This window comes from Hibiscus syriacus, unplaced genomic scaffold, assembly GCF_006381635.1.
Source record: "Hibiscus syriacus cultivar Baekdansim isolate YM2019G1 unplaced genomic scaffold, ASM638163v2 tig00110676_pilon, whole genome shotgun sequence".
NCBI classification, from domain to species: domain Eukaryota; kingdom Viridiplantae; phylum Streptophyta; class Magnoliopsida; order Malvales; family Malvaceae; genus Hibiscus; species Hibiscus syriacus.
In genome coordinates, this window is record NW_024062820.1 from 2030708 (window position 1) to 2051572 (window position 20865).

A 20865-nucleotide genomic window follows, 5' to 3' on the forward strand; every position below is an offset into this window, starting at 1 on the left:
AAGGTAAAATCCTTTTACTATTAAAACTTAAACATATATTACTTTAATTTGAAATATACAAAACTATATAATTATCTTTAGGCTTAAGAGTTAGAGTTGCCCCTGTAGTAGATCAAATTAATCAATCTAACCCCTAACGTATTTTCGCATCAATTTGATAATTGAAGTTGTTTAATTTCATCAATGTATGCCTTTGATCATGTTGACTAACGGGACCGTTAGTTTCAATTGACGTGGACGCTAGCTATTGCCACCAAAGATTTTTTTGCTGACATGTAAACTTGCTGAAGTGGCAATAACCCAAAAAATTCTTTTTTTAAGTTAACAATTACACGGGCGAGGAAAAATCCCCAATTTTCTTAAGCCCTAAAAAACACGAAGGTGATTGATTTCTCTCCCAAAATTATGATTGAGAAACAAAATCCCAAAATCACAATTGAGAAACAAACCCCAAAAACACGATTGACAAACTCTCCTAGAAAAACCGATTGAATACTATCCTAAAATCAAACCTCTAGCCAAAAACACAAGATTGAATACATTTCGAAATTAATACATCGGGAGAAAATTGAAAGCAAAGCGAGACATAAAGTTTTAGGGTTGAATGAGCAAACAAGAAGCGAGACAACAATATAACAAATACCTTTTTAAATTGACATATTCAAATAGTAATTATCATACTAATATTCAAATTAAATAATATATTTAATTTGCAATGGTCAAGTAGTAAACTTCTTTTACTATTAAAACTTAAACAAATATTATTTTAATTTAAAATATACAAAAATATATAATTATCTTTTAATATTCAAAATTAAAAAGATAACAAATACATTTTTAAATTAACTTATTAAAAGAGTAATTATCCTACTAATAGTTAGGAAGAATACTCAAGAAAATTCCCCCCTCAAGGGGTCGAGGGAAATCTCAAGAGAGAAAGATAAAAGAGTTCCTAAAGAAAAAAAAGAGTATTCTTATGGATATTTTATCATCGGTGTTGTATGATGACTTTAAAGAAGGGGAGATGATGGCTACTAGTAAGTGATATTACAATAATCATGGATTTATCTCATTTTCTTATTAGATTGTCAGATTATCTTGTATGTTGACAGTTGAGTTGATGAATGATGACAAAAAGTGTAAATGATGAGTAAGGATGTGTTGGAGGACTTCGACATGAAATTGATCGAGCGTTGGAAATCGATGATGACGGACGACAGTGATGAGTGACGGCTAGTGAGAAAATTTTGATTGGATTCATGGATCAAATTGATATTTTATATAAAATTTAGAGTTAAATTAATATTTTATGTAAAGTTTAAGATCAAATTACTATTCTATCTAAAATTTAGGAATTAAGTAACCACTTTACTAACATATCACATCATCAAAGTAATAGAAGTTACGACTTAGTGGTTAACATAAGATTGAAAATTAAAATGACCAAAATCAAACTTTTTCAAAATTAGTGACCGAAATTGAACAAAATAAAAAATAAGTGATCACCAATATTATTTACCCTGCAATCAAGTCCTTAGACTTGGATCAACGTCGGTATACTTAATATTTAATAATCCATTTGATTTTGTAGTGTAGATATATCAATGCTATAAAAAAACCCAATGCACAACCTTTTTTCACTGAGCTTTGAAAAAGCAAACGACTTCCTTCCAAATCTTCCTTTTTTTTCCCCACGAACCAAACAAACGCCTCATCGCTATAAACTTCCAGCTCCCGGGAAGGACACGGAAACCCGGTGAGCAAAAAGAGGTGTCTTTTGTGCTTGGTTATTGATTCAAAAATATTCCCCATCTTGGTTTATTGTTAGTTAAGTTTTTCTAATCTTGGGTCCGGGAAAAATGAGGGAAAAGTTCTGGTTTTTAGCTTGCTTGTGGGTTTTGTTGTCTGGGAATTGCTTGGGGAGGTTTGTAGTGGAGAAGAACAGCTTGAAGGTGACTTCGCCGGAGTCGATCAAAGGGGTTTATGAGTGTGCGATCGGGAATTTTGGGGTTCCTCAGTACGGCGGAACCTTGGTCGGCACCGTTGTTTATCCTAAAGCCAATCAAGGCGCATGCAAGTCCTTCGATGATTTGGACATCTCCTTCAAATCTAAGCCTGGTGGACTTCCCACTTTTCTCCTCGTTGATCGTGGAGGTATGTACGCCTTTTTTATTTTTATTTTAGATGGATAATCCAATTTTGGAAGTAAATTATTTCAACTATATTGGAATTTTTCTTACTTTTTTATCTTTGTAAATATGATTAGTGTTAGCTAAGTGAATTTTCCTTTGTGTTTATGAGTTTTTACACCAAATAAAATTATGCTGGTAGTTGATGTTTGCTAAATTTAGAGTTGCCTAATTTATTGATTTGAACTTGTAGGTTTTTGGGGTTTATTTTGAGTTTGCCTGATTTATCATCTTTGACTTTGCTGTTCTTTCAGATTGTTTCTTCACCTTGAAGGCATGGAATGCTCAGAAAGCTGGGGCCGCTGCTATTCTTGTTGCTGATAACAAGAATGAGCCCTTGATTACCATGGATACCCCTGAAGAAGAGAATGCTAATGCCGAATACCTGCAGAAGATCACCATTCCATCGGCCCTCATTAGTAAATCACTAGGGGACAGCCTCAAGAAAGCCGTCAATGGTGGGGAAATGGTTAATATGAATCTCGACTGGAGGGAGGCTCTTCCTCATCCCGACGAGCGGGTTGAGTACGAGTTCTGGACTAATAGCAACGACGAGTGCGGGCCAAAGTGTGACAGCCAGATTGAATTTGTCAAGAGCTTCAAAGGAGCTGCTCAAATTCTCGAGCAGAAAGGCTACACCCTGTTTACCCCGCACTATATAACTTGGTATTGCCCGGAAGCTTTTATTTTGAGCAAGCAGTGCAAGTCGCAGTGTATCAATCATGGGAGGTACTGTGCTCCGGATCCTGAGCAAGACTTCAGCAAAGGTTATGATGGTAAAGATGTGGTGGTTCAAAATCTTCGCCAAGTTTGCGTTTTCAGAGTTGCTAATGAAAGTGGAAAGCCATGGCTTTGGTGGGATTATGTCACGGACTTCTCTATCCGCTGCCCGATGAAAGATCAGAAGTATAACAAAGAGTGTGCGGATAAAGTTATCCGATCTCTTGGTAGGTTAATGCTTTATACACAATGCTCTTTATATATGAGTCTTAAAATGGGCCATTCACAACATTGCTGCAGCTATACTGTTTGAGGTTTGATTGATTTTATTTCTTCGAATATGGAGTAAGACCATTGAATTAGTCTCCTTTTACTAGGGATAAGCAGTAAGTAGTTTTTCTTCCTGTTAATTGCACGTAATTTTTCTCCTCTATGTTCCCTAAAAGTTAATGGAAATGGGTTATTTGTTGTAGTACTGATGACTTTATATGCATTTACATGTGTATCTACTCGTATATACAACTATGTGGTTTTATAGGGTTCTAGAAAAACAAACAAATTCTTATTTGCCACTGGAAATGTTGATTACTCAAATCATCTGTTAAGTATGGATTAAAACAAGTTCATATTTTTTCTTCCGAGAGGTGTACTTATGTATTTGCATTCCATTCTCTGCTTTATAGGCGTTGATCTCAATAAAGTAGACAAATGTATTGGTGACACTGAGGCCGATGTGGAGAACCCAGTTCTGAAAGCTGAGCAAGATGCACAGGTCAGACAGTTCTTGAACTTTATAAGTTAAAAGAATTCCCGCAATCCCATTGTTGCCATTTCTTTTCATCGAGTTTCTCATTTATGATGTAATTCTTATTTTAGATTGGAAAAGGCCCCCGTGGAGATGTAACTATACTGCCAACTCTTGTGATAAATAACAGACAGTATAGAGGTTTGAATCAGAATTTACTGTCATTGCTGGGAATCTGATTGCATTGCTTTTTTAACAATATCAATTCTGATGGATTTAGGGAAGTTGGACAGAGGGGCTGTTCTCAATGCAATTTGTGCAGGTTTTCAAGAGACAAAAGAGCCAGCAGTTTGTTTAAGTGAAGGTTATCACCTGTTGCTCTTTAATTTAGAGGCATTTTTTTTCTTCTTGTGATTTGCTTTGAAACATTTGGATTTTCTGGCATTAACCACCACCGTTTCCCCCCATGCTATTTAAGTTATAAATTTATATTTTTTGGGTAGAGATTATCGTAGAGATGATATTCATTATTTCGTTACAAGTTGTCCTTGGCAGAAATCGAAACTAATGAGTGCTTAGAAAACAATGGTGGCTGCTGGCACGACAAGATTGTTAATATTACCGCATGCAGGGTATGCAACAGGAAATTTTTGTTCGTCAGCTATGTGTTCGATTAAACCTTTTTGTTGATGCCCCTCTTTTACTTGTAGGATACCTTCCGGGGAAGAGTGTGCGAGTGCCCAACAGTTAATGGGGTGAAGTTTACTGGAGATGGTTATACACATTGTGAAGGTAAATATTTTCATGGACAGTATTGGTCGTTATGCTTGAGGGTTATAATCAATGCTAAAACAAAATTTGCATCTTGCGGCTCCTTTATGCTTAGTTCTATCCGCTTTTCTGATTAACAGCTTCTTCGGCTTTACGTTGTCAATTCAACAACGGAGGATGTTGGAGAGAAACACGGGAAGGAAGGACATACTCTGCTTGTATTGTGAGTGCCTCTCCGGCCATCTCTTTTTTGTTTTATCTGTTTATCTTTTTCCAGGTTGCTTACGTATTTGATTCTGGAATGTAATGTTCAGGATGACCATTCACATGGTTGCAAGTGCCCATATGGATTCAAGGGTGATGGAGTCAAGGGCTGTGAAGGTATATGATATTTCTACCTGATTTCTTCGTATAATATCAAGTCATTATAAACACACCGGTCGCACGTGAATTGGAAGATGCTTAGCTATTATTTCAGCCATCACATTTTGTGTTTTTACCGAGACACCGTGGACTTAGATTTTGGGGCAAAACTTCAAGCTTTATATCATTTATATCTCTGTTGGTTAATTGTTTCTTACATCGGAATGTTTCCCAGATGTTGATGAGTGCAAGGAGAAGCTGGCATGCCAATGTTCTGGGTGCAAATGCAAAAATACCTGGGGAAGCTACGAGTGCAGCTGTAGCGGTGGTTCGTTGTACATGCAAGAGCATGACATGTGTATCAGTAAGTATCTTCGAGGCATGCTGTGATCTGGAGATTGGCAACATATCAACATGATTTCGATTTATTCAGGATCAAAACACCCCTCTAACGGATATTCATTTTCAGGCAAGAACGGTAGAACAGAGGTAGGCTGGGGGTCCGTGTGGGTAATAATTCTCGGACTGATCGCTGCTGGAGGTGCAGGATACGCCATTTACAAGTACAGAATCCGGGTAAGATTGTCATTCCACTAATATTAATAATATTTGGAGTGTCGGCAAAATTATTTAGAACTCAACCGACTTATTGAACTTGATGCAGAGATACATGGATTCGGAGATTAGGGCTATTATGGCACAATACATGCCATTGGATAATCAACCTAATAACGTTCATCATCCAGACATATAAGACCAGCACATGGAACATTCCCTTAGGTTTAATATCTACTCGTTTAGTTTTTGACTTTGTAATTCTAAATAATTTAAGGTTACGTACATGACAAGTTTTCATTATGCATGGCCATACATCTTTTATGAGTTGCATGATCATGTTTTTTTATCACTCTGCATCTTCCATATCATTATAGGTTTCTAAGATGATTTAAAACAATATGATTCTATGGTCATCCAACAGTCAAAACAGCCAGAGAGAACAAGCTTTTGCGAAGGTGGTGCTTGGCAACTACATGTTAATGGCTAAATTTAAACATCTTTATCACTAGTATTTGATCGAATAATCACTTTAACTTATTTTTTAGCAATTTAATTCTTGATGTTTCATTTTGAGGTAAAATATCATATGGATAAAAGAAAACTTAGTTGACAAGTTAGTATCTGCAAATATAGCAAGTCTTATGTTTAAAGTGAAAATATGATACATTTTTTTTATAGAAGTAAATTTTATTCAAAATAAGAAATGTCTAAAATTACAATAGAAGTTAACAACTAGTAAACTAAGTACATAATTAGAAAAAATTATAATTATTGAAATAAAATTAGCAATTTAAAATATATAAAGATCATACAAGGAAAGATTAAATTTAATTAAGAAACTCAAACAAAGATAAATATAAGAAAATATGATCGTATTAGTAAATGAATTACAAAAGGGATCAAGTTATTGAAAGATTATTGACAAATTGTAAATTAGACTCAAGTGACATGAAAAGTTATCCACAAGCGTAAGTCGAGTATTCAAGTTCAATATGAGAGTCTAAAGCAGGGAAGATTAACAATATATAAGATAAATGTCATCTTGATCATTCGTGACGATGTCAAATCAATCTTTAGAAAAAGGATAAACGAAAAACGACTAAAGAATCGAAAAATATGCTAAAAATATAAAAAAAAAACGTGTTAGAAAGACAGATGAAAATGTGTAACAAACATTAATGAGAAGAAAAAGACAATAAAAAATATTGGAGGTTGACAATTAATATTAAAGTTGATGTCGTCCTCAATCAATAAAGACAAAAAAAAAAGAGATGAACACACATCAATGAGAGAAAACTAGATTAGTATTATCTCTAAATGGGAAAAATAATATGATGCGATACATGTTACATAAACATAAATGATGATGTGATATATGTCGCTTATGCATAAGTGATACCATGAGTATGTCATATTATTATTTTGAACACAATATTGTTTGTATCAAACATTAATAGTTAATCAATGATTCTTATTCAATTAGATATTAAAGTATCTCAAAGTGAAATGTAAAAGATTAAAATGCGAAAGATAAAATACTTAAGAAAAAATAATAAAAATAAAATAATTATCCTATCAAAGATTTGAAGTATATTTTAATATTATATCATTAATTTCTTTAGGTGTTATTTGAGTAAAAATTGTAATACCTCGAATCTCGGGTCAGTAGTTCAGGTCAACACGAGACTTATAAGTTGAGTCCATTAGTTTTTCTAAACCAGTTTAGACTATAGTATGAGGGTATTGGGCTCAAGGTGGGCGCAAGAGGTAAAACTAAGTGGTGGTTTTAAGTTGGGTTTTAAAGGCGATGGACCAAAATTGTAGTTTACCCAATTCTTGTTTTAACGGATAGAAACCCCTTATTTTAAGAGGCTTTACGTGAAACCCAAGCTTCCCAAGAACTCTTCATTTCCTCATCTATTCTTCCTTCTTTTTCTCTCCAAAAGCCAACCAAAGGTAGAAGTTTTTTGAGATTTTCAAGTCTAGTTGAAGCAACCAAGTTAAGAATCCTAATCTTCATCCCTTGGGCTTCATTTCAAGTCCCAAATCATAAGTTTTGGATAAGGTTTCAGAAAATGGGTTTTTAGGGAGGTTAAGGAATTCAAAGAATTCAAGTTTATTCTATTAAATTTGAGTTGTTTGGAGTATCCATAGTCTTGTTTTAAGCCTTAGATAAATAATAATCTCTTTTCTTACCCTTGTTTAGCTAAGAAAGTGGGAGAAAGTTTAAAGGCAAGGGGGAAAGAAAAAGTGAGTCTTAGCTGAGTAGAGAGGGATTCTAGTAGCCAAGAAAGTCAGGTAACTCACTCACAACTTCCTTATACCAATTGTAGATCATTAGAAATGAATTTTAGGTAGAAAGTTAAGATTTAAGCATGTTAAGTAAATTTACATGGTAGATTTCTTATTAAAGTTATTATAGCATGTTTAAAACCTTATTTATGACCCATATGAATCACATAAGACTTAATAACAAGTATGAAACCTCAAAGTAGTAAATTTAGGGAGTTTAAAGGATTAATTTGTGCCTAAATAAGGCATGTTTAAGGGTAAGTATCGATATTGTTCATGTCTCAGACATAAAATCAATAGTTTTTAAAAGCATTATCCATACCTCATAAAGTAGTATCGATAATGAGGGTTCGTTATCGAGACTGACGGGCTTAGTATTGAAAGTGGAATTTCAGTATGCCATTTTGGTATCTGTACCCTAGGGAGTATCGATACCCAAGGTCCTAGTATCGATACTCCTATATGAGTATCGATACTCCCCTTATTTTTTCAAGGCATTTCAGTTGGGGTTTCGATATCTTAGGTAGAGAATCAATACTGAGGAGAGGGTATCGATATTGTAAGGTCAGTATCGATACCAAACTTAAGTTTTGGATTTTAAAAAAATCAAGAGGAATCATAGAAGCAAGTGAGGTTTCCCAAAAAATTATAATTACTGTCAAATAAGACTACAAGTGAGAACAAAAATAATGTTTAATTCAAACGTAGAAACGAGATAAAGTAGGGTGAAATAAGACTAGCATTGTTTGTATGGTCGGGAAACGATCAGGACACCCGAGTTATTTCAGGAAAAGTTAGCGGGGTCGCAAGTATAGATTTAGTCCAGATATATCCTTAGGGATTGCGCGAGGCACTTTAAGCTAACTAACTAAGGCCAAGGCCAAACACTCACAAGGGGTGAGTTAGTCAAGGGTTTGGTGTCCGATGCAGAGATTATGGGGGCCTCATCCTCGGTAGACTAGAGGTGTGTGTGAGCTCCGAAATACAGAACCCTCAGCAACACCATGATGTCTACCATAGAGTAGACATTGAGTATACAAGTATACTCACTAAAGAAAAACAGTGGAGTTGATAGCTTGAGCCTTTCAGTGATATACAATTAGTATGATTTAGTTGTTAGTGTGACACTGAACTAGTTAGCTCAGCATTTTGAAAGTTGTTTCCTTACGCAAATTAGGTGAACATGTTGAGGAGACTTAAAGTGACCGAGGTCCAGACCAGGAGTAGATCAGAGTATGTCTCAACGTTTTGAAGGGCATGTATATTTATAAACCATGTTGTAAAATTGAGTAGTAAATGTATTTTAAAGTCGATATGTATTATTATTTTTGAATGTAAATATTTATTTTGGGAGCTCTTCAGAGTGCGGTTTTAATTATATCTTTATAGTAACTTTTCTTATGAGAATGGTTTTTTAAAGTAAAAGAAGTGAGAAAGAGTTGGTTAATCACTCTGGTGTTTCCATGTAATATCCTAATCAATCAACTGTGTGTCGTACCGATTTAAGATGTTACAAAAATGAAATAATTGATAATGTCACGCTGCGTATGATTACTACTAGAATGAAATGTTTCTACACACCTGTATAACTTCCTTAGTGATATACACAAACGAAGATTATAAACTTGTGGCTCTTTATATTTAGCACGTCAAATATGTCAACATCGAAGCTTATCGGCAATAAGAATATAGGTTTAATACACTTTTTAAATTGATTTTTGGTATTTATTTATTTTTTGTTAAAAATAGATACATAACATTTTTTTCATTATATTTTGAGGTGTCTATTATTATATTTTTTTTATTTTTTAAAAAGTTTAATATACTTTGAGGTGCGTAAATTATATCTCAAATTGACTTTTAGTACCTGAAGAATTTTTCTCTAAAAATAGGTGTATAACGTTTTCAACGTTACTCTTTTAGGTGTCTGGACCATAACGACATTTAAATTTAACTATTATCTGACACATGTCATGCATATAAAATTTAAAAAATAATACTATAATTAAAAAAACTTAAATTTCATCGCTATCGGTCACCGTCGGTCCGTAGTCACCGTTGACACCATCAGAATCGTCTCGTTGTCGGGATCAAAACACAGTCCTCCACCCATCATGAAACTGCGCCGATCATCGTAAAAACATCTATAAGGGGTCATCGATTTTCTAAGTTTTCCTTAGCTGTTTTTTGACGATTTCACGACTACAACTGGCCGTACGTTACACAGCTACCACCATTGAGCTCCTCGTCCTGCTCCGAATAAAACTCAGTCGATGGTGATCCTTCGTCGTGTCGAAGGTAGGGGATGGGAGGGAGAGGGAAGACGCATGGGAGGGTTTGATTTTTTAAAATAATATTTTTATTATTAAAAAATAAAAATTTAACGATATGCACCTAAAAGTGTAAAGGAGAAAACGTTAGACAATTATTTTTAATGAAAAATTCTTTAGGCACCAAAATCAAATTGAGATATAGTTTAGGCACCTAAAAGTGTATTTTAATTTTTTTTAAATATTATATGCATGACATGTATCAGATAATTGTTTTTGTTACATTCTAGGCACCTAAAAATATAATGTTTTATTTTTAGCAAAAAAAATCTTTAGGCACCAAAAATTAATTTGAATTATAGTTTAGACACCTAAAAGTGTATTAAGCCTAAAAATATAAGACAAATAGTACAAACCAATAATGGTTAAAGAAATGATTATTATTCTTAAAAATCTTAAATTCGAACACTAGATACTACAAATTACTTGAATATTGTTATCAAATGATTGAGTCTTTATAAGTAATGACAGATGCAAAACATATCCAGACTGGGTATGTGCCCATCCTGGCAGGGGCCGAGCCGAAAGGGGGCCAAGGCCCCCGCCAATTATACTTTTAATTATTAATTAATATAAAAAATATATTTTTAAAAAATAAAAAATTAGCAGACTCCCTCAATTAAAAGGAATTGTATTTATGAAAAATAATTTTTTTTAGCTCATGCTATAATAAATTTCAAGTTCCGCTCTTGCATCATAGAATCCAAATTTTTTAATATTAGTTGTCAATTTTAACTAAAACATGTTTTGGTTCTTAAATTTAACTAAGTTAAACTAATCATCATAATAACATGGTTAAAAGGGTAAAATTATTGCACAATGTCAACATTTTCCACAATTAGAAATTTATTAAAGGATTGACCAAGATTAATATATTCCTATATCTTCACTAGTAAACCCACTACTTTCCCACTCATCTCCGACACAAATCCATAGCCCTCGTTGGTGCCAGCCACCTGTTATTTTAATTATTTTTAAAAGTTTATATATATAGGGATTCCTAATGTCATTTTTTTGATAGTAATATAATATTAAATAAGACATGTTGGAATAATTATTTTAATTTTTTTAAAACTATTAATTGATATATTGAAAGTGTAATTATACTTATTTATTTAACTGTCATATCTTTAGTTTTACTAAATATTAACCATTAGTAATTTGATTGATAATAACTTAATAGTTAAATGATCTGATTAAAAGTTAATAATAAAAATAATCCTATAATTTAATGACTACCTGGATATTTTACCCAAAAACTAATTACCCACATGATAATTTAATTATTTGAGAAATATAATTTGACCATCTAATTATATTGTAATATAAAATTTAATTTACATAAAAAAATTAATTACTTTTTAGAAAATAATTGAAGTGCTTTTTTAGAAAATTAATTACCTCAAATGTTTTAGTCTAATAATATTTTAATTTTATTGATATATATATATACAATTGGGTTCCACTTATACTATGTAAGACTCTTTTCGTTTTACACTCTTTTAAGATCGTTGGATGAAAGAAAATCAAAGGTTGATATTAACTTCTTATTTTTTCCCCAGTGAATATCTTCTCGTTTTTACTATTAATCCTAACATTTGATTTCATCTCATCAAATGATCCAAAAAAGTTGTAAAACTTTTTTAGTTTTACATAGTATAAGCGGATATTATCTCAATCACTTACATGATGTAAAATTATTTAGTTTTACACAGATTAGGATCATTGGATGAGTGAAAATAGAGGGTTGAGATTGACTCTTTTTTTTTTCAAGTGAATGTCTTCTCGTTTCTTACTGTTAATCTCAACAATTTATTTTCACTCATCAAATGATCCTAAATATTTGTAAAACTAAAAAAAATTATATTGTGTAATAGGATTCTATCCCATATATATTACATGAAAATGATATTAATCAAACATTAGACACTTTACCCAAAATTTTAAAATACGAATATAAATTATTTAAAGTATAGCGTAAATTATGCATTTAGTACATAAACTATTATTTTTTGTCTGTTTTAGTATCTAAACTTTCGATTTTTTTAAAATCATACTTAAAGTTTAGTTTTTGTTTCATTTTAATATCCCGTCGTTAAAACCTTAACGCTTTTAGAACCTAAACTATTAGTTTTGGTCAATTTTAGTACATAAACTTTCAATTTTTCAAAACTTAACATTAAATTTTGAATTTGATACTAAAATGAAACAATAACTAAAGCTTTTACGGATGACACTAAAATAAAAATAAAAACTAAATTTTAAGTATAATTTAAAAAAATTAAAAATTTAGATATTAAAACGGATATAGAATAATAATCGGATAATAAACGAGGATCTCCCTCCGCTCCCCCCTTGAGCCAGTGGAGGACTTGACGCGTAGGCCATTATTTGATGCTTTCATTCTCATTCGAGTAAGTGGTGAAGTGGGTTCCGAATCAGTTCTGTCTGGCTCCTCAAATCGTTATTTTACGTACTATTAAAATATTATGACTTGAATTATCTCCATCAACCCGATTGAATCTGTATTTCATAACAAAAATATGATAAATAAACAAATAAGGGTAAACTACATATTTGGTACATAAACTATTAGTTTTAGTCTATTTTTAATACCTAAACTTTCAACTTTTCAAAATCATACCTAAAGTTTAGTTTTTGTTTCGTTTTTGTAAAAAACTTTAGTTTTTATTTTATTTTAGTACCACCGTTTGAAATTTAACGTTAAGTTTTGATTTTTTTTTTAAAGTTTAGGTACTAAAATAGATCAAAACTGATAGTTTAGGTACTAAAAGCGTTAAATTTTTGACGGCGAGTACTAAAATAAAATAAAAACTAAATATTTAGTATGGTTTTAAAAAAGTAAGAATTTAAGTGCTAAAATGGATCAAAAGATATAATTTAGATACTAAATGCGTAGCTTACCTGATAAATAAATAAATAAGAAAGTGATATTAGACAGTCGCCCAGTGACCTTGGAGACGTGGGTAAAAAGAGAAGGAAAACAACTTTGTCAAGGTATTATTCTATTGATCTTCAATGCAGATAATATAACTTATTCTTGTCCCATTATTCATCCCTAAAAAGGCAGGCCACATATTAATAAAATTAGACTCGATTTAAATTTTATAGATTCGACTTGATATAAAAAAGATTTAAGCCAACTTCGAGTTGTAAAATAGAACTCGTAAAATTTCAAATAACTCAAAAATTTTTGACTCGACTCGATCGAAAGCTCAGCCCTAATTTACAATTATATAACCTAAGTATTGGAATCATCAATTTACTCAGGCCACCAAAAGACAAATCTTTTTCACTGTGAAGCAAAATCTGTAAATGGAAAAAAAAAGAACATACCAGAGAAAAGAAAAACCCCACTATCTCGCATTAACAAAACAAATAATCAGAAGTATAAAAGCCATCATTTCGCATTAACAACATTTTCTTTGGCATGAACTGAACTCGATAATAAAGGAATTATCCTTATTTTTCGATAGCATCAAGAATGTCAGAGTGTGAATGTTCAATGTAAAATGGTTGAGAGTTATCTTTGAATATATACTACTTTATACTTACCCAGATTAATAAAAAAATAATTTTTCGGGGTTTATAACTAGTAAATTTTTATTAATTCAATATTTTTTATACAAGATTTGGATTTTAGGGTTCATGTGTGGTTCATATCGTAATATCAAGAGTTGCTAGATAAATTTTCAGAAATTTAATGGTATAAGAGAAGGCAAGTGTAACGCCTCAGATCTTAAACAAGGATTAAATTGAATAGCTCAAGCAGTATTAGAGTCTAAATCAAAAGGGAATAGAAGTTAGAACCTCATAGTACAATTAGACCTATATATATATATATACTAGATTTTTTAATGTTAAATCCCTACCACATGTTTATTAGCACATGTTTTTAATGGAAATGAAAAGGAAATAAATAAAGGGAATATTAAACAAAAAGTGATTAAAAATTCTTCATCCTTTTTTCCCTCTCCAACTTGAGGAAGAAGGAAAGTTGGAGCTGTTTTTGATCTATTTTTGTGAATCGTTTATCAGGGTAATTAATTCTGTTTGTATTTATCTTTGTTCGAGTTTTTTGGTTAGATGTTTAATATATCTTTGTATGATCCTTATGTGATTTTAAGTTGTTAGTTTTGTTTCAATGAATATAAGAAATTCTCCTAATTATATCTTAATTTACGATTATGATTGTAAATTTTCATTGTGACTTGGATATCTTAATTACGGTATTTCAATACTGTGATACGAATTCACCATAAAACAATCCATCAAGTTTATAAGGAATTATAAAAGGATTTACGAATTCGGAGCACCAAAATAATAGTTTACAAAACACATACTAAAATAAACAAATGGTTTATAGATTGAATACAATAATCTCATGGATACATATGCTCACCAAAATAACCAGAACTGTACCATGAGAATGGATGCCATAATCCTAAAATAACGATGCTCCACAAACGGATTGAGCCTACTAACCTACGAACGAAGGAATCGGAATGCTAAACTTCACGTACACACTAATATATCTCTAGTATTATGATCATATCGTGAATGTCATAAACATAAACATACTAGTAGAATACTTAACGAGAATATGCATTTTCATATATCAAGGCATAATATGATTCTCATCAATACAAGTCTAATATTTTCCTTAGTTCGTAACTAAGCCATGAACTATTATCCTTTGTAGACACTTATTTATATAGTTTAGATTCAAGAACTTGAAGAGATTTCGAATATCGGTTCTCCAGAGCTCGTTGAATGCCCCTAATGCGACCTAAAACATTATTTTTCCTTTTCCCAATGCTCCCAAAGGTAGAAGAATTATAGTCCATCAACTTCGATTTAACCATAGCTAGATTAGAAATTACATCCACTTGACTACGCCAAGAGTTCCGCAGCAATGGCTTAAACTCCGAATGACTTTGTCAAGCAAACAAAAATCGAAATGGAGGAGGCCTAGAGGACAACGAATGAGACTGAACACGAAGAAGGAGAGGGCAGTGGTCCGACCCTATCCTTTCCAAATGAAGCGACGGAAGCTGAGTAGCGTAGAACCTAATCCTAATTAACTAGGCAACGGTCAATACGCTGAAAAAGAGATCTTCTGGCCCAGGTGAAGGAGAAACCCGAAACTTGAAGTCAATCGGACCGTTATCAAACACAAAATTCGAAAAACCACAGCTCGTTCCTGTTCTACCAACAGCACCACCATTTCTTTCTGAAGCACACAAAAGAGCATTGAAGTAACCACCCAACAGCCAAGGGCTACTCGGCCCCGGATCTTACTCACCTAGAACACGCTAGAGACGATTGCAGATTGTAATTCGTGAGCCCATTATGTCATTCCATGAAAGGCCAATCTCATTAGGCTATAACTATATAAAGGGCTACCCAACATTGAATGTTTTTTATTGAAGTTCCATTTATACAAGGTTGTGGATATTTTGATTTATGATTAAAATTAATAAAGGTTAACCACCAACCAGTTGATCTAGTGAAATAAGACATTAGGTTCTTTAAGTAAGGTCAGAGTTCGAATCCTGGCATTTGCGAATGGAACAAACTGGGTTGGGAGAGTCGCCCTCGCCTCTGGAGTACCCAATCTGAATTAGTCGGTCAATAGATCGATACCAATGATTAATTCAAAAAAAAAACTCGAAAAATTGACTTGACTTGACTCGATTCAATCGAACACTCACCCCGATGATAGGGAAAACCCACTACCTTGAGCTTTAGCTCCAGTATATATATCCCTCTATTCGGAGGCCAACATGTTATCATGCAGCTTTCTTCCTACAACAAATGGGTAGTGCTATCTTTTTCGGTAGAAAATTGGAGCATTTTTGTAGCAAATCACGCTTCAAACGGTCCTGTTTCCATGCCTTGGTCTTCAAAGCGAACCCCTTGTGGGTTCAGGTTGTTTACTTCATCGTCCTGTCTCTGCTTGGCTTCGGGGCACTGAACATGTCGAAGCCGAGAACCGGTTCGTTCGGGCCAAAGAACATCGACGTGTTCTTCACGTCGGTGTCGGCGGCGACGGTTTCAAGCATGTCGACGGTGGAAATGGAGGTTTTCTCCAACACCCAACTTATCATCATGACTGTTTTGATGCTCGTAGGCGGGGAGGTCTTTACTTCCATGTTCGGACTTCAGCTGGCAAGGTCCAGTTTCACAAACCATGAAAGCCCCGATACCATTGCCCATGAAGTGGAGTTGGGTACCATAATTACCTACGAGAAACCACCTAGTGGTACGGATTTAGAAAACAACATAAACTCGTCTTCCACAAAGAGCCTCAAGTATAGAGCTACTAGGTATTTAAGGTACGTGGTGTTAGGTTATTTTTTGGTCGTACATGTAGTCGGTTCCAGTCTGGTTTACATGTACGTAAGCCTGGCCCCAAGCGCGAGGAAAATAATGAAAACCAAAGGCATTGAGATTCAAACGTTCTCCTTCTTCACCGTCGTTTCGACTTTCTCGAACTGCGGGTTCATTCCGACGAACGAGAACATGATCGTGTTCAAGGAGAACTCGGGTCTCTTGCTGCTGCTTATCCCACTCATTCTTCTCGGCAACACCCTTTACCCGGTTTGCCTGCGAGCCACGATATGGGTTTTGGACAAGGTGACGAAAAAAGCGGAGTTCAATTACATCCTGTCGAATTATCAGGAGATGGGTTACGTTCATTTACGGTCGGGCGTTCGTTGTGCTCTTCTTGCTGCCACCGTGTTCGGGTTCATATCGGTTCAGTTTGTTCTGTTCTGCTCGATGGAATGGAACTCGGACGCCATGGATGGTCTTGGTTCGTACCAGAAGATCGTGGGGTTGTTGTTCGAAGTAGTGAATTCGAGGCACAGCGGGGAATCGATCGTCGACCTTTCCACCATCTCCTCCGCCATCTTGTTGCTCTTCATCGTTATGATGTGAGTAGTTTTCTTTCACTCGCAAATGCACACGCGCACACACGCATGATTTTATTTGGTGCATTTTTAGCCTCAAATTTGCCCAATTGACAAGAAAGTACGGTCGCATCTTTAATGATTTAGAGCATATATGTCTACTCGCAACTCCTTTATAAAGCTTAATAGGGAGCCATCTTAAAACTCGACTGGTAGCTGTTGTTGTAGGCAAATTTGCATGTGGCAAATACTACGTTCAATTATATTTATAAGATATATACATATTTGTGTGTCATAGCACTACTGAAGTGGGTTTGGAATAAGTTCTATTTCAACCCCCAATTTTTGTGTGTCTAGCACTTATCAATTATCTATGATGGATCGAGAAGACAGTTGGGAGCTGTCGCCTACCCTAAAAATTTAAAATTACTTCATATTTTAAAATTTCTTTTATATATTTATTATTGAAAATATGTTTTTGCTCTCTAGAGTTTTATAAGTTTAAATTCATCCCCTAAAATTTTATATGTTCAAATTCGTCCCCCAACATAAAATCCTGCATCGGTCTCTGTAAATTATTTCTATCTTCAACTGATCATGTCTAGAATATATCACGTGCAACTAATAATGATAAGAATCCTCATTATTTCTATCGTACACAAACGCACATATAATATTAGAAGATATCAAAGAGTATAATGATCGTTTAATTAAGAAAACATCAAGAATACACGAGTAGTACTTATAGATAATCTTGTTTCTAATCTTAATTCCTATTATCTATTTGTATGTATAATTACTTGATTATAATTTTTTTTATTTAATATAGATGTAATAAAATTAGATTTTCCCTTTTAATGAACTTGAAAAGTATAAATCAGAGTCGTCTCAAACATTTTCGGGACCTTGAGCGAAAACTAAAAAATATGACTTTATAAAATGAAAATATATTTCATTACTTTGAACAATTAATTCAATATTACATAAATAAATCATAGAAAATGATTAAATTATGTGAAAATATATTATTTTTATTATTTTATTAAGAAAACACCTTAAATACAACTAAAAGAAAATAAATACAAAAAAATTGAATGCATGCATGATATATAGCTTGATTTTGAACAATAAATAAATAAAAAGATTTGTATATTATTTCGTTGTTAGAATGAAAACGAAGAAGATTAAAAATTAAAGAATATTTGATAAATTAAAGAGTAAGATTTGAAAAAAGAGAAAAACATGATTAAATTTAATTTAAAATTGAATGAATAAATAAGAGAAATGGAAAAAGATGATCAAAAACTAAACATTTTATGAAATTATAAAAATTAAAGACCCTAATTATAAATATAAAAAAATTAGATTTTCTAGTTTTATTAATTTTCTCTTAGTTTTTGTTTTCATTAATCGAGTCAAATCGAACTCCAATAATATATATGATTTCATTATTTCTTCTACAGGTATCTCCCTCCCTATACTTCCTTTGTACCAACTAAATGCTGGAAAAAGAAATCGGAGAAGGAATGCAAAAGTGAAGAACAAGGGAAGAACATTTTGGAGTGTGTTATGTTCTCTACCCTCTCATACTTGGCCATCTTCATCATCCTTATCTGCATCACAGAAAGACATAAACTGAGGGAAGATCCCCTCAACTTCAATGTCCTAAACATCACCCTAGAAGTCGTAAGGTATACGTTTGCGTTATTTTTCAGGATGAACACTTGTATTAACAACACAATCAATAAAACGAATGATAAACCGAAGAAAATTCGGATTTCAGAGTGTAAATTAACCGAAGAAAACCGTGGTTTTGCAGTGCTTATGGGAATGTTGGATTCTCGACGGGGTATAGCTGTAAGAGAAGGGTGAAAGGGGAGACGGGATGCACAGATTCATGGACTGGATTCGTGGGGAGGTGGAGCAACAGTGGCAAGTTTATTCTCATTATTGTCATGTTTTTTGGGAGGCTCAAGAGTTTCAGTTTGAAGTCTGGTAAAGCATGGAAACTCTCCTAACAGTTTAAAAAATCAGCAATAGAATAAAAATAGAAACCTTTGTTTGTAAAATGTACTAATAAAGTCATCATTCATACAACCCTTGGTTTTCAACTGGTTTGGAAATTTTATGTAGCCCTCACCCTTGTATATATTGAGTTTGGACATTTTGCATGTGTTTTAGGAATGGTAACGGGACGGGTTCGGGGTGGGTTTTGCTCGCCCTGTCTCCGAACCCTAAATGAATTCCTATCCCCGATTCCGACCCGATCCCCATCGGGTTTTTTATCGGGTGCCCCGTTGGGGATTTTTTTTGTCCCGTCCCCGAAGCCAACCCTAAATATTATACTCAAACCCGAACCCGAAAATATTATATATATAATTAATATAAAATATAAAATATTATATATATAATTAATATAAAAAATATAAAATATTATATATATATATATAATCGGGTCGGGGCGGGGATATCTTGCCCCGTCCCCGACCCGAAAAAATCCGCGATACCCTAATGTGTTTGACTTTATATATATATATATATATATATATATATATATATATATATATATATATGGGTTAAGATCCACTTACACGTGCAAAACTTAGTTTTATATTTTTAGGATCGTGAAAAAAAAACTAAATGTTGAGATTAACTTCTCTTTTTTCGGTGCATATCTTATCATTTATTATTATCAATCTCAACATTTAATTTTTCAAATCCAACGAGTTCAAATTTTTGGAATATTGTAGGTCATTTGTTATAGTACACGAGAAACTTGCCACGTGAAAGTGACAAGTTCCATAAAATATATCAAAAAAATCAAACGGGTCATATGAACTTTTTAAAAATTGTATGGAATTTGTCATGTCCACGTGATGAGTTTAAATTATTTATTATTTATATTTTATAGAACTCGCCATCCCATTTGCGACAAATTTCTAGTGTATTGTAACAAATATCCTATATCCCAAAATAATTTTCAAACAAACCCATTTTTTAAAAATTTTATTGTCACCAATATTTGGCTAATAAAGCCATCAAACTATCCTAAAAAGGTGTTTGTATCTTTTATTTTTTTCGAACTTTTGTTTAGGTTTTTCAACATTTTATTTATATGTTTTTAAATTTTTATTGTAATTTTAGATATTTTTTATTTTTAATAAAACAAACGGTTTTCTATCAAAAAATTGTGTATAATATTTTCTGAAACTCTGTATGTATAGACATAAGGAGTATATATCGTATGGAACTTTAATTCTAATAGATATTAAAGTTCTAACAATAAAATACAACCAAATCATATTTAATATATAATGTTCTAATCATAATAGATATTCACATGAATAAATATTCATAATCTTATGAGATTAATTTATTTTTAATTTTATTAAAAAATATATTTTTAATGATAAATAGAAAATATGTATCATATTTTTATTTAAAAAATATTTAAAATAGTATAATTTTGACGATTCAAGTCAAAGACGACTTTTATTTCGACATTTTAAATATATATATATTTAAGAAAATTCCCAACATATAATCTCAAAGACATTCCTCGTCAAGTTCAACCTTATCTCTTTCTTGCGCTCCAAGTTTCCTGCAAACGAGGACATTATTTTTTAAGTGATTCTCGAAACCCTGGACTTGAAGATTTTCTTTCAGAGATTTTGAGTTATAGTTGGATTTGTTCCCTCTGCTTCACTGCTTAAATTTGATTGTTTGTTTTTTCAATCTTATTGCTTGTTATTCTCTTCCCACATCCCCCGCGGCCAAAGAAGCCCTTGCCTTCGAGTTTCCGACGGACCTGAGAATAGGGTTAGATAATTTTCGAAACCTCTAACTCGAAAATTGATTTCTCCTTCAGTTCTGAGTTATCTGCTTTCTGCTTTGGACTTGGTTTTAAAAGGTGCGTCTAGGTGCGAGACGTAGCCAGGCATTGAAGATGGCGTCTACCTGAG

General features: G+C 32.9%; 2 protein-coding genes across 2 annotated transcripts; both read left to right on the forward strand.

The window, feature by feature from the left end:
- Window positions 1-1627: 1627 nt before the first annotated feature.
- LOC120137960 (vacuolar-sorting receptor 1-like) lies at window positions 1628-5646 on the forward strand. Its single transcript, XM_039153596.1, has 12 exons — window positions 1628-2154; window positions 2444-3136; window positions 3593-3681; window positions 3786-3855; window positions 3935-4018; window positions 4210-4286; window positions 4365-4446; window positions 4566-4648; window positions 4740-4806; window positions 5024-5152; window positions 5258-5364; window positions 5453-5646. Exons 1-12 carry the CDS (start codon window positions 1860-1862, stop codon window positions 5540-5542), a joined length of 1866 nt encoding a protein of 621 aa, XP_039009527.1. The 5' UTR covers window positions 1628-1859; the 3' UTR covers window positions 5543-5646.
- A 10160-nt stretch (window positions 5647-15806) lies between these two features.
- Window positions 15807-18921, forward strand: LOC120137695 (sodium transporter HKT1-like). Its single transcript, XM_039153393.1, has 3 exons — window positions 15807-16927; window positions 18367-18594; window positions 18723-18921. Exons 1-3 carry the CDS (start codon window positions 15807-15809, stop codon window positions 18919-18921), a joined length of 1548 nt encoding a protein of 515 aa, XP_039009324.1.
- The last annotated feature ends 1944 nt before the right edge of the window (window positions 18922-20865 follow it).